This window comes from Pholcus phalangioides, unplaced genomic scaffold, assembly GCF_987345545.1.
Source record: "Pholcus phalangioides strain wild (caught in Gottingen) unplaced genomic scaffold, Ppha-v1.0 ptg000020l_1, whole genome shotgun sequence".
In the NCBI taxonomy this organism is placed as follows: domain Eukaryota; kingdom Metazoa; phylum Arthropoda; class Arachnida; order Araneae; family Pholcidae; genus Pholcus; species Pholcus phalangioides.
In genome coordinates, this window is record NW_028301613.1 from 14,343,975 (window position 1) to 14,368,222 (window position 24,248).

General features: G+C 36.4%; 1 protein-coding gene across 1 annotated transcript in view; it reads left to right on the plus strand.

Annotated features, from left to right (window-relative positions):
• Positions 1 to 23,578, plus strand: part of Rpn2 (Regulatory particle non-ATPase 2) — a 43,046-nt gene extending 19,468 nt beyond the window's left edge. The window contains exons 17-26 of the mRNA XM_089248844.1: positions 6,265 to 6,329; positions 8,184 to 8,298; positions 8,500 to 8,616; positions 11,517 to 11,619; positions 11,793 to 11,962; positions 16,073 to 16,249; positions 16,733 to 16,939; positions 17,140 to 17,190; positions 18,755 to 18,830; positions 23,368 to 23,578. Coding sequence (XP_089104970.1) covers positions 6,265 to 6,329; positions 8,184 to 8,298; positions 8,500 to 8,616; positions 11,517 to 11,619; positions 11,793 to 11,962; positions 16,073 to 16,249; positions 16,733 to 16,939; positions 17,140 to 17,190; positions 18,755 to 18,830; positions 23,368 to 23,438 — 1,152 coding nt within the window. The 3' untranslated portion in view covers positions 23,439 to 23,578. The remainder of the gene's footprint in view (positions 1 to 6,264; positions 6,330 to 8,183; positions 8,299 to 8,499; positions 8,617 to 11,516; positions 11,620 to 11,792; positions 11,963 to 16,072; positions 16,250 to 16,732; positions 16,940 to 17,139; positions 17,191 to 18,754; positions 18,831 to 23,367) is intronic.
• The last annotated feature ends 670 nt before the right edge of the window (positions 23,579 to 24,248 follow it).

Here is a 24,248-nt window from a genome sequence, read left to right on the forward strand (position 1 = left end):
TTCTTTTTACCCCATCATGAGAGAGGTGGTAAAAAGCTTCTATTCTAAGGTTAAATAGGTTTTACTATATGCATGTACATAAGAGGGGAAAGAGAACGGGTAGGTGATCGTGAAAAGAGAAATATACTTTATACCTACTATTACAGATAAGAGTATAGTAATATGCTGTTTTCCTTTCATTTCTGTTTTTCCGTACTTTTCTACTTTTCTTTTTCTAACACGACATTAGAACTAAGTTACCATATTTATCGTCGATTTGTCAAAGATCATCTGAATTTCTTGCCAATCGCTTGTAAGCGGAGCAGTTTAATGTTTTTAAATGACGTATTTGCTGAGATAGCTTATTTGAATTTAAAAATTTGAGAAACTGGAAAGAGCATGAACTTACAAATACTTTCCTACTTTTCCGTGCTTTTGAATTAAAATATCTCAGCAAATATTACACTTAAAGATTTAGATTTTTTTTACCTTAGAAGAAATAGGGCAGCAACTTTCTGATTGGATTTTAGCACATGGAAGCTGTAAAAAAAATTAATTTCTTTATTTTTATGCTTATGACCCCCTCAAATAAATTACAACATTTTAAGAAACCACATCTAGTTTAAAAACTTTTGTTACTGAAAGTATACTTTTCTAAAATCAACGGTTGCAGAGATAGTCCTATGGACAAACAATTTGAATCACCCTGTATATTCTTTTATTACAAAAATATTTTAAATGGAAATTCAAATTAAATGTACTACGACCTCGTAAAAGAGCCATCTTTATAAAGCTTCTATCCACCTAGAGTACCAATATTTTTTTCTGCTGTAATTTTTCTCCTGTAAGAAGTCACACTTTTCTAAAGAGCTGGTTTTCTAGAGAAGGTAGTTTGGCACCTATTAGGAAGGTTTTAATGTACAGGGTGTTTCAAAAAGAATCGCCTGATTTGAAATGTGTATATTATGAAAAATGTTAAACATAGACACTTAAGATTATGATTAGCCATGTAATATTAAATTAGTTTTTTTACAAACCAATTAAAGGTGCTCAGTATAGTCTCCTTGGGATGCACGGCATATGTCTATATGGTAGTCAAATTTGTTCCAAACTTCTGTGAGCATGTTTGCACCCACAGTTGCTGTTATGCGTATCTTCAGTTCGGCTAATGTAGCTGGAAGGGGAGGCACATAAACTCCCATGAGAAGAAATCGCACACTGTGATGTCCGGCAATCTTTGGGGCCAGTGATGTTTAACTGAATCGAATGAATGGTCCCATACGGCCAATCCATCGTTTAGGAATGTGATTGTTCAAAAAATCTCGAACGTCCAAGCTCCTGTGTAGTGTTGCCACATCCTACTGGAAAATTAAGTCATCTGTTTCTAACTGTGGGTAAAGCCAGTTTTCAAGCATATCGAGATAGGTGATTCCTGTAACAGTGGTGTCTGAAAAAAAGGGGGCCCGCCGCCCTGCCCCCTCGCCGCTGTGGTGGTCGAGTGGTTATAGTACCGGACTCGTGATGCGAGGATCCGGGTTCGAACCCCACAGTGGTGGTCGGCTGAAGTTGGTTTTCTGTGGTTCCCAACTTCAAGGCGCAAATGCGAGCCGATCTCCCCGTTACAAAGTCTCGCCACAGAGAGCAACAGTCCTACAACGGTAAATCATTCAACCATAACACTTCACTCATAGTTAGAAAAACTGGGGGCAGATGGCAGCACCACGCATAACAAGCATTACACAGAAACAAACTTTACGTCAGGTTGCACTACACGTACACGCACATTCCCGCAGGTACCGATTCGTTGGGGGGTTCCGCGGGGGGGGGTGCATGCGTGGTGTAGCAGTAGTAGGTGGGGCCTCCAAAAAATGGCTCGGGGATCCATGATGTTCTTAAGTCAGCCACCTTGTTGGGCAATTTGCCTGTTGTGGCTTTGTATTTGTATTTGTACACCTTTCTACGAGAAATTGCACAGAAAATATTAACTTTGGGTGAGGCTCTCTCATGCTGTACAATTTCAAGTGGCTGCTCCATACCCCATATTATAACATTGTGACGGTTGACTTGCCGCTTAGATGAAAAATAGCCTCGTCACTAAACACTAAGCGTGTTAAAAAAAATTTCATCTTGCGACACATTCTAAAGGTGAATTCACAAAACTCCACACATTGTTCTTTGTCACCTGTATTAAGAGGTTGCAGATATTGAATCTTGTATAGATTCAAAAACAAACGTCTGCACAAAACACACCAGACAGATGTTGCAGGAATGTCAAGTACACTGCTGGTGGACTACGTGCGAAACTTTGTCAGATGCGCTCCATATTTTCATCTGACATGCGGGGACGGCCAGGGGATTTCCCTTTACACAGACAACTTGTGTCTCGGCATTGTTTATACCATTGCCTAATGCTCTGAGCGGTAGAAAGTTCATCACCATTAGGTATTGTCAACGAAAGGCAAGATAAACAGTTGTTGCTGATTCGCACTTCACGAAGCTTAGAACACGAAATGGTTTCTGTTGTGCAGTCGTGATCTTGACAAACGCTTAAGTAGCAGCCGAAGGAATAGCATTAGCACTACCTGTCAGCAACTACGTGAAACTTGAGATTTACCTCTTTCTACATATATGTTGTTTGATCAAAATGGATTAAAAGCTGAATAGAGTTCATTCTTTTGAAACACCCTGTGTATATGCACATGCAAACAAATCATAAACACCAACTTATTATAACACATGGCTTAATCATAATTGAAGCATTAGTATTTTGGATAGTCAATTAAAAATCTGGCAACAAACTTATGCGGGCTTAGTTCCTGGTATAGTTGATCCTCTACTACAGTGTTTCCCAAAGTGGGCAATATCGCCCCCTGGTGGGCAAAGGAATGGTACAAGTAGGCGATAGAACCTACTGATTTAACATAGGATCCTACGGGTTTACGTGAGTTGGGGGCGATGAGAGGAAAAAATTTCTGATGAAGGGGGTGATGGAACAAAAAGTTTGGGAGACCATGCTCTAGTACAAAGGAACCTCATTTATATAACATTCAAGAGGCAGAGTCAAACATTGTATACATGTGTGTCGTATAACTGAGACTTTAACAGAAAACAACTCTCCCTACAGACATTAAAATATTATAAAATTTGGTGTGTTTGATTGTATCTCCAATGCTGTTATAAAAAATATAATTTCAATCATACCTGAGGGATAAAAAATTGAATCAAATTTAAAATCACTTAAAGAAATAAAATTGAGCAGAACATTACCTTCGAGACACAACATTAGGTAAAAAATTTCAATAAAATCATCTTGACTTTGGAAAAATTTCAATCTGGGAGTTATTTTTTTGGCAGTAGATGATTTGCAAACAGCAGCTTGGTCTTTGATTTTGTTTCTTTCTTAAATTACATTTTTTCTCTTTTCCCCCTAATAACATAACATAATTTATTTGTCCCTTTTCAATTACAATAATAATTTCAATTCAATACAAATACAAATACAACACCACAACAGGCAAAATGCCCAACGAGGTGGCTGATAAAAAGATGCCCATAAAAATATGGTTGTCATATGTTTCAAAAATACAGCAACCCAATTAAAAATGCAATTAACACAAATTACAAACAATATATACACATGATAAAATATTATACAATGCCCATAAAGAATACTTATGGTTGTCTTATTCTAAGAATGGATAGCTTCTCGATTTACCCCAACATGTTTATCGTATTTCTTTTTAAACGTGTCAATTGTGTTACAATTTACTACCTCCGGGGGTAAGCTATTCCATTTATTAACAACCCTATTGGAGAAAAATTCCCTGCGACACCATAACCTTGCATTGTCCCTCACCAATCGATACTGGTGTCCCCTTGTAAAAGCAGTCGATTGGCGGTGTACTAAAAGTTCATGGTCCATCCTATCCATCCCATTGAAAATTTTGAACACTTCGATCATATCTCCTCGACACCTGCGTTCATCCAATGTAAACATATTCAAAAAAAGAAGTCTTTCTTCATAACTCAAGCCCTGTGTGCCAATAAGGACACGCGTAGCTCTTCTCTGCACCCCTTCAACCAAGTCTATGTCCCTCTGTAGGTATGGTCTCCAAAACCTTACAGCATACTCCAGTCCAGGACGAACTAAGCCTCGAAAAAGCGGAAGAATGACTTTAGGAGAACGCGAAGAGACCTTTTTGAAAATGAGACCAAGCATTCTATTCGATTTTTTGACAACCGCTGAACAATGTTCAGAAAACTTAAGTCGCTCGTCAATGAGAATTCCCAAATCGGTGACTCTAGTTGCATCCGGGATAGTGACACCATTCAACTCGTAAGAGAACCGTGGGTTGTTCGAACCAAAATGAGCGACCATGCACTTATCTACGCTAAACGTCATGCTCCATTCATTTGCCCATGCTGCAATCTTGTTTAAGTTGGTCTGGAGCAACTCCCTATCGCTTTCATTCCCGATTACCCCCATTAGCTTCACATCATCTGCGAATTTGCTAGTAATTCCATCGATACCCTGATCGAGTTTATCGATAAAAAGTGAAAAAAGTATGGGGCCAAGGACACTTCCCTGAGGAACTCCACTTGTGACGTCTGTCCAACCAGAGAATTCCCCGTTCACCATAACTCGTTGCGACCTATCTCTTAACCACGATTCTATCCAATTCAGCAAGTTGCCCCCTATTCCAATCTCGTGTAAACGCTTCAAGAGTTTGCCATGTTGGACCCGATCGAATGCCTTCTGGAAATCAAGGTAAACCACGTCGACATTTTTGCTCTTACCCAAAGCCTTAGTCACGTAATCATAGAAGCAAAGGAGGTTAGTTACACATGACTTCCCCTTCCTGAACCCATGCTGATTATCCGACAATACATTATTCTCGTCTATCCACTTCACAAACTGCCTTTTGATGATAATTTCCAAAATTTTCGAGAGGGAGCTCGTCAAACTCACTGGACGATAATTAGACACCACTTCTCTACTACCCTTCTTAAATATAGGAACAACGTTAGCCAGTTTCCAATCTCTCGGGACGATACCCTCAGCAACACTACTCCTGAATATCTGTGCGACTGGCCCCAACAATTCATTAGCACCTTCCCTGAGAACCCTGGGATAGATATCATCTGGTCCTGGTGCTTTGCTTGCACATACATTTCTTAGAAGATTTAGGACCTCCACGTCTTCCACTTGAATATCGTTGAGCGTTTTATTACCCCATGCAACACCCGTATATCGAATATCATTATCTCCATTAAAAACCGACGCGAAAAAGTCATTGAAAGCACTACACATGCCTACATTGCTCTCTACTTTTGAACCTCCTATCGAGAGGGGGCCAACTGTCCCCTTACATCCATTATTGACGTATCGAAAAAATGATTTTGGGTCAGAGCCAATGTTATCTGCCAACCTAGATTCAACTTGCTTTTTACTATCCCTTATCGCTTTCTTCAACAGTCTTCTTTTATCAGTAAACAATGATAGGTCACCTCGTCCACTTTTATACTCTCTGAATGCTCTTTTCTTTTCAAGATAAAGGTTCCGCACGCTATCCGTGAACCATAGAGGGTGTGATGTACAAACACGCTTTTTTCGAACAAAGGTTATGACGTCGTGCAAAACAGAGGACAGCTTCGTACTAAATTCTTCCCATTGACTTACCACCCCTACTGATTCCAACCGGTCTTTGAAAACTTCCGCTAACCTTCTTCGCAAAACATCAAAGTTAGTTCTCCGAAAACAAGGAACCAGTCTTTTGTTATCAACCTTACCCGAGGAAAAGTTACAGAGAAATACAAATTAAGGTTTGCAGTATTAAATTACATATTTTACAGTATTTGAAAGAAAATACAAAGAGAGGAAGAAAAAATTATATTTAAATGGACGCAGTAGAACAGTTAATTTATAATGTGATGAAGGAAGCTGGAACAGGAAAGAGCAGTAGCTAAAAGCTAATGGCTCTCAAAGTTGACACGGACATTCAAAGAGTTCGAGTCGAAAATTCCAAGTAATTGAGGCTCTGCGTCAAATAAATTAATTATTTTAACATTAAAATATATAGAGTGTAACAGGAGTCAAATGTTGTATAAATGGGGAAGTCGTATAACTAAGCAACATAGAAATGCGGTTCCACTGTATTAAATCGAATGATATGTTTGAGGTGTCCCATGGTGATTTGCTTCTGTATATGTTCAATTTTTGTTGTCCATAATGTACTTATTGTTGCCAGTTTATGCCTAACTGTGTATCTCAAATTTGATATTCAGGTCAGTGATGTAAATGATGATGTTAGACGAGCTGCCGTTGAAGCATTAGGGTTCATTCTGTTCAGGTAAATAAGGTTATAATTTCTCAGACATGACAAGTAAGGTTTGTCGTTACATTTATAAAATGTACATAGGAATTGTAAATTAATTATTGCACTTACTAATTAGTGAAAGGCAAATTAAGGTGGCAACATTACTTCATATTTAGATTTTTCTTTTTTTTTCTGTTGAGAATTTTGCCGTATCAAGTAGCTTTTCACTGTGCGTTCCGCTGATTTGAACAGTGGGGGGAGGGGTTAATTCAGTATCACTGGTGATTTCACTATTATTTTCTAACTTCACACAGGACCAAAATGAATTGATTCCAACAATTTTGGTATGTGAAGCATAATCTCACGTATTCAACGCACTAAATATTTTACTAGAAATTACAAACACAAAACAATGGTTTTGTACCCACAAGATAGTGATACAGCCAAGACATATTGTCTCAGATCTTCAGTGTCAGAAAACAATAACTCTGATTCTAATCTCCTGTTAACAGTGTGCTATTATTAATCATGACAGATCATTTTTCTTTTCTTTTTTTCGAGAAGTATAATAATCTCATTGCACTTTCCTAGTGACTATCTTTATTAGAAAGTATGAAGGATTTTCTTCATTTCTTTTGAATATTTTTGAATGTACTTATCTGTTATAAGTTACTAGCTATAACAGATGGGAAAGAAAACATGCTACGAACTTGTATAACGACAAAAATGAAAGAAAAACATTTTGCAACTTGCATAATTACAAAAATAAATAAGGGAACATGTTTCAAACTTGCACAATTGCCAAAATGGTAGAGGAATGCGGATTTGTATAATTAAAAAAATGCGGGAGATAAATCTGGATGATATAGATTATACCCTGTAATCTAAATAATAAGGATTTTGGCCAAATGCCTAACTATAATACCCGGCGGTGCCCGGGTTTTCTTTAATGAGCCTTTTTGAATCACGTGATATCTCCCTCTTTCTTTGAGGGAGACATGCAAACCGTGTTCACCAATATGGCGACTTCCTGCATGAAATATATCTAGATTAAAGAAATATACATACTTGTAGAAATGAATCGTTTTTTTCCCCCTTTTTTAAGGACGCATTAGGCATTTCGAATCCCCCCCCCCCCCACCTTGAACTTCAAGTTATCCATCTGCCTGTTGCAGCTTCCAAAAATGCTTAGTTAAAGCTGCGGAATTTTTTCGATGTACTTTTTACGGGCCCATAATTAATTTTAAAATACCCTAACCCACATGAATTTATACAGTTGAATATCAAAAGACAATACGGAGACATTGATTTTCATGGTTGAGAAGATGTAATATAATACTTGAAATCAATGTTATTGCATGAATATCCAACTCAAAAGTAGGTCCAGCTAATTACTTCATATTTAATTTTCTGGGCTTCGTATATCTCTTTCCTATGAGGATCACCCTTTTCCTGAACCTCAAAGCGATGCTGATGATGATTATGACATCTATTCAAAAAACCTCCTTCCTGATAGTATTGAAAAAGTGACAAACCATTGTAAAGGCATATACACGTCTGAAACGCATTGCTAGGGAACCAAGGTAACCAAAGTAAACGTTCGGAAAGTGATTGTTGCGGCCCAGAAACCATTGTTGCCCAACAGTTTTTTGCCCATTTGGGGCACTTGCCCTGCTTTGACGAAATTTTAAAGTAGCCTATCGTTCAAGTCGGGTCCCATTTGACATATATGCAAAATTTGGTGCGATCAATCTAAAATTGTAGATTTGTATAGAGAACATACACACACAGACAGACAGACATACAGAAAATCAATTTTATATATATAAAAGTTGTATCATCAGTAGTTTAACTACATTATTGTTTGTATGTGTCTCTTCTTTACAGGACACCAGAACAATGTCCCAGTGTTGTTTCCCTTTTATCAGAAAGTTACAATCCTCATGTGCGATATGGTGCTGCGATGGCATTAGGTATATCGTGTGCAGGAAGTGGAAATAAGGTTAGCTGTAAACATTAATTTTAGGAATGTAAATATGAGATTCTCTATCTTAAAGATACAATAGTTTCCTTATTTTCAACATGCATAACTTATCATTAAAAATCATTTTTGTTCAGTGATTTGAAATCTGGTGTATTGTGCAGTGATTTTGGATGAATATTGTTTATTATATGTGTAATTCCTTATTTTTTGTGCTTGCAGGATGCAATCGCATTGCTTGAGCCCATGGTCAACGATCCTGTAAATTATGTGCGACAAGGTGCCTTGATATCTTCCTCTCTCATACTTATTCAACAAACAGAACAAACTTGTTCAAAGGTATAGAAATGATATTTTATGAAATGTTGAATGACTAATGTGTTTCAAAATTTGATGCTACAGAATCTGCATTTTATATTAAGTTCAGGTGTTTGTTTACTGTGATGAGAAAAGTACAGAATTTATATTGGTGAACCTTTGTGTTATCTCTTGAAAGAAGTGATTGATTTCTTTCATTTAAATTGTAAATTTGACCCTTGCTTGCACATCGCACTTTAAACTATTATGACCTCTGAAACAAAGAAGAACATGCAATGGTCTGAAATCAGGCATACAATTTAGATTCAATAATATGGCACAGGAAAAGCTTAGATAGATTTAATCAATGGGCATAAAATGAGGATTTGATTTCAACACATTTCTGCATATTCTCATCAAGGCATTTTACACAGTAGTTTCAAACGTATACAGTTAATGCTCATTATAACACCCATTTCCATTATTATAATGACCGGTAGGTTGAGTCTCAAATATTTTCATATGATGACTATCCTATAAGTTTTCCTTTCTATGTAATGACCACCAGATATTACCTTTTCCAATAGACAGATGGGGGGGGGAGCTCATTTTAATGAGTATCGTATCGACTGTATTTGTCTTTTATATTCAAATTAAGCAATGAGTACAACAAATGGGAATAAATTAGAAGTACCTGAGGAGGGGCTTGGTTTTGTAAAGCAGCTCATCTTTTGTTTTGAAGGGTAATTTGTGCCTTTGTTGAGAAATTTCTTTCACTTTGATGTGGTGTTCAACCAAAAACTTCAGAAATACACTCTTTGAGACTTAATTATGGATTATATTCACTGATTTAAGCATCAGTATACATTTGTTGTTTTTTTGCACATTATCTCTCGCACTCCTGTTGGCAAACACTTAGCTGGATTCTAGAACTCAGTCATTGATCTATAGATTCCGGATAATATGCTTTAAAAAAATCCCCAAAAAAATTACTAAAAATTCCAAAATATGTATTAGACCTGAAAATTGAATAAAATTAAATACCCCACAAAAAACATGTTTTTAAATGTATATTTTCTATTTCTTAGTGCCTTTTTTTTTTTAGTGCCATTTTTATTCCTTTTTTAAAAAAAACACTTCTCAAAATTCTTCAGTTTATATGCGTTAATTCTGAACAAGGCCAAAATATACTTATAATTTGGGCTCTATTGATCACTTAAATATGGGAAAGTGATAATCCTCAATTTGGCATAACCTCCTGGAGTATTTACCTTTTTGTCTAAATCAGTGGTTCCCACCCTCCCATTTTTTCAGTTACCTCCCCTTGAGAATGTGTATGTGATTTGTTGGCCCCCACCTTTCCCATAACTAACATGATTCTAATTTTTTGTCATTTCCAGGATTGGTTCAACAAACCAGGTTGATTAATTGATCAATTGTTGATCACAGTCAAAAAATTTAGTTCATATAATTAACTCGATCAATCCAATTGAAATTCACATTACAAATTTGAAATTAACACGAGACGAAACTGATTATGTGTCTTAAATTATGTTCTTATACATAACGTTTTATATTGTGCTTTCAAATTGCATCATGTTATTTTAAATGTTGATTTATCTTTCTTTTTTGTATTACGCTGTATTGCAATTTCAAGTTTCTCTGAATCATATATTTATTTGTTAGTTGTTACTTATGTTTATAAGCCTCACCACATACTCTGAGGAACACAAGTTGTTTCTGTAAGATCCAAATAGGAAAAAAATACAACATTTTTAGATAAGCGGGCATATATATATATATATATATGAATATTCTTGAACCGATATAACTTATCAAATTTTGGACATTGGGAAGTACAAGTTGATTCAACGAAAACTAGAGAGGATTTCAGTTCCAAATTGAGTTTCAAGGGAGTTAAACTCAAATACAGTACATTGTCCCCAAATGTGAACAGCAGTTTTGGCATTCAGTAAGCATCAGTTTTTCCCAGTACTATTTGGAAGTGAAACCCCCTATCTTAGATATGCCCTATATTTTCTAAAAGAAACAAGCACACACACACACACATACACAGTATGAAGATTGAAAGTAGTTTCAAAATCATTTGACTAACCTAAAATAACAGATTTTAAGAGAAAACAATAAGATCTGAGTAAATAAATTCCAGGATATGACAAGTATGTTCAGCATATTAAATTGCTTCACATGGGCAGCCAGAATTTCTTAATCTATTCCAATATTTGTTCACATCTAGAAAATAGGTGCTTGAAATGAATAAAACATATTTTATAGCACCAATTAATATTACATAGTCACCAATACACTGTTTTAAATGATTAGTGTTCAAAAATATTTGATTAATCGATTAAAAATTTTGATTAACCAGTTTAAAATTTTAATAGTTTCCCAACAGTGTTCATGTAAACTACTAATCTTGATTCATGTATAATATGAAACTTTGAAGGTTAGTCTGATAATTCTAAAATATAAAAAAATTCTCTCTCTCTCTCTCCCTGCCTCCTTCTATTGATACCCAATAATAAACTCAAGGCGATGAAATATATATGAAAATATGTGTGTGAAAATTAAGTAACATGTTTTTTTGAGATGTCCCAAAAAGTCTTAAGCTTTTGTACCCTCAATCCAATGTCCAATACCAGTCAACAGTCATTGATAGTGTTGAAAGTGGTGGAATTCTTAAAAATCTTTTCATTGGCCTCGTAAAATGTTGCATGTAGAGGGATGCATGAGTTTGAGGTTTTGCTCTAGCAGTTTGTTATAAAATATATATATGTAGGATTTCAATCGAAGGGCTGATAGATGTATTAATAAGCTGTGTATTATTGACACTTATTTTTACAAAAGTAACTTATTTCTTAAAAAGATTAAATTTTTCATTTATATTCATCACAATTTTTTTTTCTCAACTTGTGCCACAGGTGAAAGACTTCAGACAGTTGTATAGCAAAGTTATAGCTGACAAACATGACGACATAATGGCTAAGTTTGGAGCCATCATTGCTCAGGGTATCATTGATGCTGGTAAGTTATTTGATTTGTGAAAAAGAAAAAGTTTCGATTCTGGAGAAGTTTCTGACTTGTGCATTTCTCTCATTCCTGAAAAAAATTGTCTTTTTTGTTTTTGTCAATTTGTGTTGCTTCACTGATTTGCTTTCTTTGCAGTCCATTCAATTTTCCCACTTAAATTATTTCAGGGGGAAGGAATGTCACAATCAGTCTGCAGTCTAGGACTGGCCACACTAACATGGCAGCTGTTGTTGGGATGTTGGTATTTGCTCAGTTCTGGTACTGGTTCCCATTAGCGCATTTTCTGTCACTGGCATTCACCCCAACTGCCGTTATAGGCTTGAATGCTGATTTGAAGGTAATTTTTTTTTTTTTTTTGTTCATTCTATTTGTTACTACTACAGTAGAACTTTGATTAATCCAGGGTGGATTATCCATTAAATGAATCGATTAGAGTGGAAAAAAGAATTAAATGTTGCATGGAAAAGAAGAGTTAAGTAGAAAAGAATTATCAAAAACACAAAAGTTAGTTTTATTGAAGAGTGGCTATTTACAAATGTGTATGATTATTCAGATTTGTGAGTTGTGTATAAAGAAAACAATGATTGTGGCAACATCTGTGAAAGCTCAACTTTTATTATTTTACCTGCAGTCAGGACCAGAGTTGGGTTTTCGATGACAAAAACACATTTTAACCATCAAAAATAGGAGTTTTTATATTGAAATGAAGTATGAGTCTTTTGATGTGACGGTTTAACACGTCTCATGCAGGCATTTTTAGCTGTAATGGTGAAACTTGTTTTAATCTTGCTTCTGGGTGTAATATTGTAATTCTGTCATCTTGTTTTTGTTTTTTTCCTCTGGTTTTATATTTTTTTACCAATTTGAACTAGATAAAGAGAGAAGAAAATAAGAACACCACCACTTTCCCTCCCATTTTGAAAATTCAATAAAGGATTCCACACTGGGAAAAACAAGTTTTTTATTCCAGTTGTACAAGGTTGGACCGAGATCTCAGACCCCCATCTGTGATGTATTAAACTGCAGTTAAAACTGTCAAACACTGTCATGCATTAAAAATCTCCCAACCTTCTGGTCAGTACCTTTGATTTAAAGGTGGCCATTGGCAAAGAAGCAGGCGCTAGGGTCAGATATTTGGACAAACAGCGAATTATTTTTGATTAGGTGTATGAAACTATGGGGGCCTCTTGAGGAAAATGCCCCATTTGTTCATGTTGAGATCAGACCAATGTAAGTTTTGTGTGTATTATAGCTTCTTTTCTTTTGCATTGCGATTTTTTGGATATTCATTACTGTTTCCCATTTTTACTATTCTGAACATGTATATATAAATCTTTACATTTATATATGTATACATAACTTTATATATGTATACATAAATCTTTTTTATTGAAGCTATTTTGCGATTACTGTTGTAAAAAAAAGAAAAAGGTTAATTTGAAAATGAAATGGTTTTGTTATTCCTGGTAGCTTAAATATTTTCTGTAATTTGTGTAGTCCTCTTCCCATTATCTGGTATAATCAAGGTTCTACAGTATTATCTAACATCTTTTGTTTTTTCTTTATTGATTAAGTGGATAGAATTCGAATGTTTATGATGTACACATTGCTGCTACCATGGCCCCCATATCCCGGAGCAGGGCACCCAGGCTGATCTTTTGCAGACTCCCTGGTCAGACTTTTCATGGGTCCTTCTATAGTTAATTTATAGTGTGAAAGACCAAAAAAAAATAGAGACTTGCCCTGGGGCTAGACACCTGTCAAGCCACCCTTGTGGGGGCTATGGTTGCTACTGCAATACATTTTCTTATATATTTTAAGCAAGGGTTTCTCAAATTGTGTCTCGGCACCCAAGTAACACACTGGGGGGAATGTCAGAAACGTCATGGTGAGCTGATGATAATGATATGTGCCTATTCGACGCTTTGCAGCAGTTCATTGTTAGACTATTCTCAAGGGTCATGAATATATGTTGGTAAGGGAATGCAGCTTTACGTATTCGCCTTGTCTGTCGAGTGTCACGTGATCGCAACTAAACAGCTGAAAATTTACTTTCTCTCACTGCTGGCAAGGTGTGTTAATGAGTTAAGGGACCAAGCTTAAGTATTTTTCAGAGCAGTTCCTTTTTATTATTTTTAAGATTTCCAAATTTAAAATTATATTGCATGCACATAGTGTATTAACCCTTTGAGTGGTTTTTAAAATTTTCCTGGTCCGCATTATAACTGCCACATTGGAAATAAAAACGTGTTAAGAGCCCGAGATATTTCAGTGACCGAAATAAAGCAATAAAGCAGATCAAGTTTGAAATATCTCGAGATTGCCACTGTAAGGGTTAATAGAACCCTTTCAAAGGTTTTATTTGGGCTAATTTTTTGAGACACCAGTGATTATGGAAGTGGCATTCATAGTACAATCTCACGAATACTCTCTCTCGTTGGTTGTTAATGCCAGCAGAGATTCCAGAATGAAACCCCTTGCTCTCCCATATCATTACTGAAATACTCAAGCCTTCAGTATAAAACAAGTCAGAATTAAATTAATTTAAAATAAATTGAATTTGAATTGAATAAATTTAAAATAAATTGACCTGCATTTTTCTTTTGGAAAGGATCTTGGCTGGGGTGTGGGAGATAGTCATAGAACAGATAATTTGAGTTTCCATTATTTCTCCAGTGGGGGAAGTTTAATTTGATGTGTGAATGTTTCATACTACAAGCACATTCACAAAACAAATTATGCTCGTAAACCGAAGTTCCGCTGCACTTGCAAAGAAAGGTTCCCAAGGTGATGTCTTCAAGAAGTTTGGAAAAAATTACTACTGATTCCACTCATTTAAATGTGTGCAAAAATATAAAAAATTCTGGCAGAATTATTATGGGTCACTCGCAACAAATTGTAAATATTAATATTTTGAACACCAATAGAGGCCAAGAATGAAAAACCCCAATAAAAATCCTGCAACCCTATAGTCTCAGAGTGATGCCATTCAGACATGATCAGGTACAGCACAGACAAAGAAAGAGATAAGGAAAAAGTGAGAGCTAAAGTTTTTTATGGATATCACCAAAGCGTGCGAGAAGCTGAGTAGCCAACTGTTGCCAATTTAATAATTTTTTGTGGCTTTAATAATTGCATTCTACGACTGATTTTTGTTTTTTGTGTGTTTCTGGGTGAGATGAATATACCGTATATACTCGTGTATAAGCCGAGTTTTTTTGTGGAAAAATTCGTTCCACAAGTGGGGGGGTCGGCTTATACTCGGGTTAGTTTTTGATAAGAAAATATGGACCCCCGCATTACTGGTATGGGATATGTTCAAACCCCACGGAACCGATAATGTCAAAGCTAAGGCAAAGAAATCGAAAACATCATTGGCTTTGATTTCAGGTGGGCTAACGTTGTTTGCACAGCCTTTAGATAAGATCATTAACAAGCCTTTCAAACACTATTTGAGGAATTTGTGGATTGAATGGATGAGTTCCGATGATCAAGAAACTACAAACAGTGGTGCCTTGATGAAACCTGACATTGGCCTAGTGTGCCAATGGGTTGGCTACAATGAGGCGTGGAATTCTGTTTCCGCTGATCCTTCAAAAAGTGTTGCATCGATAATGCGATGGACGGAACTGAAGATGATATCCTCTTTGAAAATGACAATGACGATGACAGCCCAGATGAAGATAAAAACGAAGATGCCGCACCCCCCCCCCCCCTATGATGATTTGATGGATTACGAGGAGTTTGGAGGCTCAGAAGAAACGGATTAAAAAGTTTGAATCATTTTCTGTTGTAAATTTCCGCAAGCTATTCATTTTCTATGAAAATATAACAATATTTTTTTTCTCTAAAATGCATGGATTTTTTGGGATCGGCTTATACACGGGTTTTCAATTTATTGCGGTTTTGGTGGTCCTGAAGTACGGGGGTCGGCTTATACACGAGTATATACGGTATTTAAATTTTTTAACTATGACACTTCGGAACCCTTTCCTTGTTTTAGTCTGGTTTTTCTCCAGTCACCCAGTGCTTTGTGCCCGCGTGGCATGGTGGTAAGATGCTCGTCTACCACCGTGAAGGTTGTTGTCAGGGTCCCGGGTTCGAACCCAAGGGAGGATATAGATAAGATATTTTCCCTAAAGAACTCGAGGCGACCACCGATAGACAGCGCCTTCACTTCCAACCCATCTCACTAATGGCAGTAAATTGCAATATAACGATATGGCCAGAGTTGGTGTTTGGTGAAGTAGTCACCCAGTGCAGTTTTAGTTGCATCACTCTTCTTTAAATTTTAGTTTATTTAGTTGTGTAGGGAACTCTCTCTCACACTCAACAGAAAAAAAAAATATCCTGTTCATTTCCCAACTAAATAAAACTGATTAATAATGCAAAGAATATGATGTTTTGTCTATGCTTTAATTTGTATGATTAAAAATTTATCTTACAGATGCCCAAGATGGAATTCAAATCCAATGCAAAGCCATCTCTTTATGCGTACCCTCCTCCCCTGGAAGAGAAGAAAGAGAGGGAACGAGAGAAAGTCACCACCGCTGTACTATCGATAACAGCTAAAGCAAAGAAGAAAGAAGTTGAGAAAAAAGAACGGGAAGAAAAAATGGATGTTGTAAGTTGCTATTTATGAACCATAATTTCTTCCTGTAATCAGTGGATTGTATGTTGAAGAAAGCCAAAAATTTGTGTCATATTTTCAATTTTTGTGAAAATATTTCTCAGTGAAGCAGTAGGCGTTTGATGAATAATTATGTGACTGCTACATTATCCCAAGATAAGCAGGATGGTTCTTTATTTACATATTATGTCAGTAATAAAAATTACACAGGGAAATCGAATAGATGTTGCTGCAAGATTCCGTAAGGTTTTTCATGTTTGTTTTTTTCCTTCTCATCAGATCTGAATGATTTCATTGTAATTTGATAGGGTTTTTTTTTTCCAGTAGTGTGTGTGATGGGGGCAGAAGGGGAACCTATATGAGTTATACTGATTAGTAATTATTATTCATTTTTTTTGTTTACATTGCAAGAGCTAGCATATCATGGCCAGTCTATAGTTTCACTTATTCTTCCCATTTCTTTTTTTTGTTGTGAAGGATGAAGAGAAAAAAGATTCCATGAAAGAAGTGGCGGAACCCTCAACATCCAAAGAAGACGAGAAGGATAAGAGCAAAGACAAAAAGTCTGAGACAGAAACGCCAAAAGCTGGTGAAACTGAAATTGAGGACAAAAAAGAAGAAAAGAAGGAGGTTGAACCTAATTTTGAGATGCTTACCAATCCTGCCAGGGCAATGAGGCAACAGGTAAATCATATTGCGTGCACACACACACATGTATTGTAATAACAGAAAATATATTTGTGATTTTTTTTTTTTTTAAATTCAAGCAATTGGTTTTGAACATAACAAAAAATGAACACCTTATTAATATAATAGATTATATTAATAAGGTGGATATAATATAATAGATATAACGAATCGACATTGTCTGCTTCTACTTCTAGCTCAAAGTTTTGCAGATGCCAGAAGGATCTAGGTACCAACCCTTGAAAGACGTAAGTTTTCATCAATCGTATTTTCTTTATTCTTGTTGCTTCTTAATCGTTTTAGCTACTTTACCATGTATCAATTCCAGTCATATACCACTATATGGCATTTTCCAACCAGTGGAGGTGGGTGGGATACAAAGGCACCATCTATTTGTGGTCGTTCCAGACCCTGTAAGTGAAGAATTTGATTCTGACGTTCTTTGGGGCCAGCTTTGAACTAATCTACCTCGACGGTAACCTTCATAGTTGAAGACAAGCATCTTACCACTGCGCCACTCTGAGAACCAACTAAAGCAATTGGCACCAAATGAAATATGTGGCACAACCTGAAACTCATTTCAGAGTTCCATAAAATTTTCTTTAAGAAAGAAAAAAATAATTTGAAACCGTTTTCGAAGACAAGTAGAAAATGCGTTTATCACGTAACATATATATAGAAAAAAATATATCCAATTAGAAAAATTATCAGGTAACAGGATAATTTGTAGAATTCGGATGCAAATGGTTATCTAGTTATTAAAATATAAAAATTAACTTATACCGACATCCTTTCATCAAAAATCCAATTTTTCTAAGTGCAATATTTGTTGCGATATTCAAATTTTTAAAAAATCACTGCAATGAATGGGAAAGAGCAGCATAATGAGCTTGTCTGTTAATTTATACTGCCCCCCCCCCCACTTTTCTCCAATTTTTGAATTATAATATCTCAGTGAATATTGCACTCGATCACATAGAATTTCTTTCTTTTTTTTTTGGCTTCAGAAGAGACAGGACAACTACTTTAGAATTCGTTTTTGAAGACGGCATCCATATAAAAGTATTTTTTTTATTTTAATAACTATACAATGACTTGCAACACGAATGACATACCTAATACTACATGTTCGGCTACTTTTTCTTAATTGGAAGTATGCCTCTAGGATCAACGGTTTGCCAGTAAAATGCAGCCAAGGGATTTATTTATCACCTTGTAGGTGCACATCAGAGAGGTGTTCTTCAACCTCTGGTTCATGGGCTGGTGCCAGTCAATAAGAATTTCCTACTGGCCCACAAAATATAGGAAATAGTTTATTTTTGGACGGTCCACAAGTTATTTTTCTCCCATTTATTTTTTTTCCGGTCCGCAAAGTATTTCTTCTATTTTTGCCGGTCAGCAAAATTGTTTAACTTTTTAACTGGTCCACAAATGATTTCTTCTATCAATTTTTTCTCCTGTTTATTTTTTGCCAGTCTGGAAATTACTTTCCTCATCACCGATCTTCAAAATTATTCAATTTTTTTTGCTTGTCCGGGGTTGTAAAAAAGTTGAACGCCACCATAGTAGTGCCTGCTTATTATAACGAAGTCTTGGCTGGTGGCTGCTATAAATATTTTCATGGCCCGTTGAACTTTCAATGCCAAAAACGCATTGTCTGAAAAATGGCTTATAACGTCTGTTGAGATATTTTGGAAGATGTATTGAATTTTATTTTGCAGAAATGAAATGTGCTTCACTATATCGAGTGAATTAATGTTGTAAAATGTTAGAAATACTTTCAATTATTTTCATTATACTATACGTTTTCAGTTGACTATCGGAGGAATCATAATGATGAGAGACATGAAAGACGAAGACCCTGAAGATTTAGTTGAGCCCGTTGCTGGTACGTAATTTCTGATTGTGCCATATGTGCCTTGAAGTATTGAATTTAAGCATACTTGTCCAATTGAAAGCTGTATATGTCTGAAATTTGTGCTTGAAATTTCTCCTTGAGATGGAAATTATTTTCCTTTCTTCACTGATCCCTTTGATGTTGAATTTTTGGCTCTATGTTTGGACGATGTGTAAAAGTTGACTGCCTAACAACTTCAAATTGAAGGTATAATACGGCAGACTCTCGCTAATCTGTCACATATCAGACCATGGTGTGCTAAATTACTGGAGGTTAACCTAAAAGCCCATTGAAATAATATAAACTTTTGTGCTCAGACGTGCTAGGGGGTGCGAAAGCCTGTGTCTTTTAGATGTTCTCCTAAAGTGCCAAAGGATGTTTAGAGGTGTCACAAGTTTGATACCCAGTTCGTCCTCTTCAGAAACTTATCTGGCATAGGAGTACAACAGACTTGGCGACATGACCACAGAAAAAAAGATTGTTGCCACAGGGAGTCCCTCATCAACCTCTAGTAGTGCATCAACCTCTCTGTGTGTATTAAAAAGGCTGCCATTCAGAATTGGCAATAAATTGTGGGTCCCTGTCTAATTAATCCTTGTGTGTAGAAAATGATCAACAGACATGCAGTGACATGTTTGCTAAGAAGAAGTACAGTATGCTCGAAGAAATCCTGCCTAAAAACATTGGATTACTAGAAGGGGTTGGACCAGGGCCTTGCCGGATTATGGAGAATCTACTGTATTTGCAACAGCAGCCAAGTGAACACACATTCCCGTCTAAAGAGACATCAATAAGCACCACTTGACAAGAGTATAATCATGCAAGGATTCGTGACCCTGAAGGTAAACTCGCTGACAGTCAAACTTCATGTGAGATGGATAAGTGTCGAATGTTGGTGTAGTGTAACAGAGAAAATCATGAGCAGGAAAATGCATTTACAGTCAGTTGCAGATCTGATACCAACCTTTGTCACAGAAAAACTGATGTCAGATGGAAGCACAACAAGCATTACATAGAAACAAACTTCACGTCAGGTTTGCTGCACGTCATACACACACACATTCCAACATGTACCAATTCGTTAGACATTCCTCAGAGGAATATGGACGAGGTGCATGTGTGGTTCAGTAGCCTTTGTCACACTCGTGGGTAGGATTGGGCGATATTAAAAATTTTATATTGTGATACACATTGTCATCCTTGCATCACAATATAATGATATATTGATATGCATGGCTCCCACTCAAAAAATTTGAAAGAGTAGAACGTGGGTGGGAGACCCTCGAAGACAACACAATTATAGCCTTACGGAGGTGGAAACAACAATTCCCCTTAACGAAATAGGAGGTTTTCAAAGGAAAAAAATCATTAGATTTCTTTTGTGGTGTACATTTTCATTTATGCCATAAGCATGTTTTTTTTTTCCTTAGTTTAATATAGCCCTGTTAAGTCCTGGGCCATAGTGAGTCTTCCCGAGGCAGACTTTTTTCTTGGGACCTCACTTGAAAGGGTTATTATTATGCAATTATAATATGTGTAGGTTTTGTTGTGGGATCCACATTCGCAGGGCTGTAGGGCAGTGCCCCAGCGTAGTTAGGGGCCTGATGTAGTAGCCATGCAACAAGTAATGTGAAGCTGAGTTATGAAAGAAATGATTAAATCATAACTTTTCAAAATTAATTCGTACCAGATTAACATGAAAAATTGAAAGGTTTATTCTGTACCCCCTTCTTAAAACAGAAAATTTCTAATTCTTTTTTGTAGATTTTCTAAGCGCAACTACTACTCATTGATTTAACATTTCATGCATGAGTTAGGGGAAATATTTGTCAAAAATCAAATAAATTTCAGAAAAATAAAAAATATCTCGATAGTAAGTGATATCTGTGGCATCTGCTAAAGGAAAAAGATAAAGTTGTGTGGATTAGAACAGTGCAAAAAAATTAAACTACAGCAATTTCACGTAAAGCGAGATGGTCACGTGAGGAATCAGGTGACATCACTTAGTTTTTCGATAGAGTAGCTGGAAAATCGGTCATCCGGCTCCACCGACCTATGAATATAGATCCCTCTTTCCTCCTTGTTTGCTGACAGAAAGCAAAGTCAGAATTTAGGCATGCAAACTCGCTCGCAAAATCGGTTCTACCATGCCCGTGCTGATGTCTATATCGGATACAGACCTGCCAACTCTCCAGATTTAGGCGGGAGACTCCAAATTTGTTAAAATTTCTCTGGATTTCAGCAGAAAATTGAATTTTAAGCGAGCTTTCATGTGGTCGTGACGTCATTGACTGTCGTCGTCGTTAGGGAAAACACCCATAGAGGACAGCCGTGGTCATTTCCATCGAGCAGCCATAAAAAAAGTCTTGGTAACCTCATTTAAGTAACTGGCAAAGACGTGACTGTTTACGTAGCGTTTATCGGCAATCATTTATCAGGGGAAAGTCCTTGGTTTCCGAAATTCCTGTATAATCGTTATTGTATTCTATTAACAGCCGTGCGAATATGAGTTCAGAAAGAAAATATAAAACTTTAAGTTAAACTTTTAAGAGTTCATATACCCAAGATTATCAATCACTGATAGCATCCACGAAAGGAAACACTTAGGTTTTATATAGATGTGATTTCTCTATTGTGCATGAAAAGACTGACATGGAATGAATTAGATTCTGCACAGGGGCAATGTAGAACCTGCCGTTGGGGATGGAACTTTTCTTAATTGGTTTTTAAAAAAAATTCTAATTTTTTTACCTATTCCAAAAGTTGGCACGTCTGCGGATAACAACGATCGAGTACACGCGGTAGCTAAATCGGATTTCAACTCGATGTAAGGATATCGGTTTTCCCTAATATATCGCTCATGTGCATAAGCTAAATTGGCATCGCGATATTAGACATCGGAATTAACGATATATCGCCGCGATAAAAATCATCATTAAATCCGGATATAGGTGGGGGACCTTACATTGCTGGTTTATTGTAAATCAATATATCACCCAGTCCTACTCGTTAGAGGGTATCTGCTTGTCAGTCGATGATTCTAATATGTCAAGCAAAGAGACTTTCTGGATATTAATGCTGAGACTAATTTTAGAAAGGAAAGTTTGTAGTTTGCCCTGGTAGAAAATGATCATCTCATATTTCTTCCGATCAGTGTCAAAATTGGGGAAAAGTATCCCGAATGCTAGACCAGGAAGGTCACAAAGTTTACTTTGTTCATACAAAATTATAGGGAGGGTGCTAAAATGGATATTGAATGAATTGAATTGAATATTTATTGTTTGAGCCGTAGCTCATTACAATGTTACAATGCATCAATCAGAAACGATAACATTAATTTGTATTAGTGACAAAACACAGCTATCTAATACAAAAACATTTTTCTAATGCGTGAAGAGGGAGATAACAAAATTGGGGAAAAATAAATAAATAATAAAAAATTCACAAACCCCGATCAAGGTGTGTGAGGGGTTAACATGCACATATTTACATATATGCGCGCATATATTTTTCACATTTATATCGTTTTACAAGATAAACGATTTATTGATCAAAAGATCCCTTATTCATAGATAAAAGGATGAGATTAGATCGAATTTCCTCATGCAGCTCTTCCAGTCAGTTTCAGATCATGAAAAACTTGAAATTGGGAAGTTACAAAATAAATACAAGTATATAAAGATAAAATAAGTAAATAAATAATAATAAAGAAATATATATAAGATCACTGGTCTCCATAGAGGGAACGCAAACCATGAACAGCTCTTAAAAAATAAAAAATATGTTTTATTTCAATATTATTCAGTGTCGTGATATCTTTTATGTTTAAGGTCATGTTGCTGAAGTATCGCCTTCTATAGGATGCATAGGTTGGACACTCCAAAAATAAATGTTTCCATGTTTCCAATTGATTAAGGTTGAAGAAAATATAATTTTCTAATGGGTCAATACAAATAGTTTGATTTGGATTCAGGCTGACTCTTAGGCTGCCAAAACGCAATTGAACCAAGACTCTTTTAAAACAAATTTTGCAGTTATTTATTAAATAATCTTCCAAACCAAAAGAGTTTTTTATTGTTCTATAAAAAGATGACCCATAGCAGGATTGTACATATTGTGTGTCAAGCTGGATACTTTGTGAGATTAGAATGTTTACAATAAGGGGTATATGTTGATAGGGTATTGTGGGATCTTGAGCAAATTTAAAGCTGAAGCCAGTTTCATCGAAGATTTTCCAAACGTTGAGGAGCCAGTTAGCTAAAATGGATATTCACCTCAGGAAATATAGTACATTTTTGTTCGTACTTGCGATACAGGGTGGGGTGATTTTATTCCGAGCTTCAAACTTTCAAATCGGAAGATGTACTTGTGATTAGATTTTTTTCAACAAAATCTGGGGGGGGGGATATTGCTCGCAGCGATGAACTCTCTTCTGTAGAATTTTCTGTGTTCTCTTCATTTTTTTTTTATGTGCGATGATCATGTCAAAGTAATAGGAATTATTTTTACTCTTCCCCCTTCTATCCAGCCGGCGGACCAAAAGTGGAAGAAGAAGATGAACCCGAGCCACCAGAAGATTTTGAATACCTCTCCGATTGATGCAAGTGAAGAAAACTTGCATGTTCATCTCGTATAAACAGTCATTTTTTGTGGTTTGATTGTTTAAAAGGACTTTCGCCTTCTTTTTGTTTTTTTTCATGATGAGTTCATATTTAACGAATTAAAAAGTTGTTTTTTTATTTTCTGGCTTTGTTCTTTTCAACATCCTATTTGCTGTATAAACTCAACCGAAACCAGTTTCTTTTTTGAAACAGGAGAAGAAAAAATTTATAAAAAGGATAAAAAAGCGCCGCGCACACAAAATCAGTTTATGACGTCAGAGCAAATGAGAAAAGCAGGAGTTTAACGGACGTTCTATGTTTGCTCTTATCTTGACAGTCTCTGGCAATGATTTTTGTTTTATGATTGTTGCCTAAAGCCGGGTTTTCCTACGAATAGGTTTGTTGCGCAGCGTGAACCGAATTAGACTATTTCGCGCCGACAGAAACGAGTTACATAATCACGCTACGCGTTTGTGTTTCCCTAGCGTGGCGCATCAGATTAGGATATTATATGGCCTTGACATCGGCTACTCTGTCGTGTGCATGCTCTCCGGTTTGACGGGAAGGGAAGACAACACACAAGAGTGAGGAGAACATTGGCAAAAAACGTGCGGCGCATGACGCATTTGACTCCTCCAGAAGCAGTCGGCCAATCACGCCCGACGTAAAGCGCTGTCGTGAGGCGTATTGCGCTCTGTAGGAAAACAGTCTTGCTGCTTTTCTTGGTGAATGAACGACGCGTCGCGCTGGGTGATTCACGTTGCGCTCGGCACGGAAAACCTGCTCCTAGGAAAACCCGGCTTTAAGC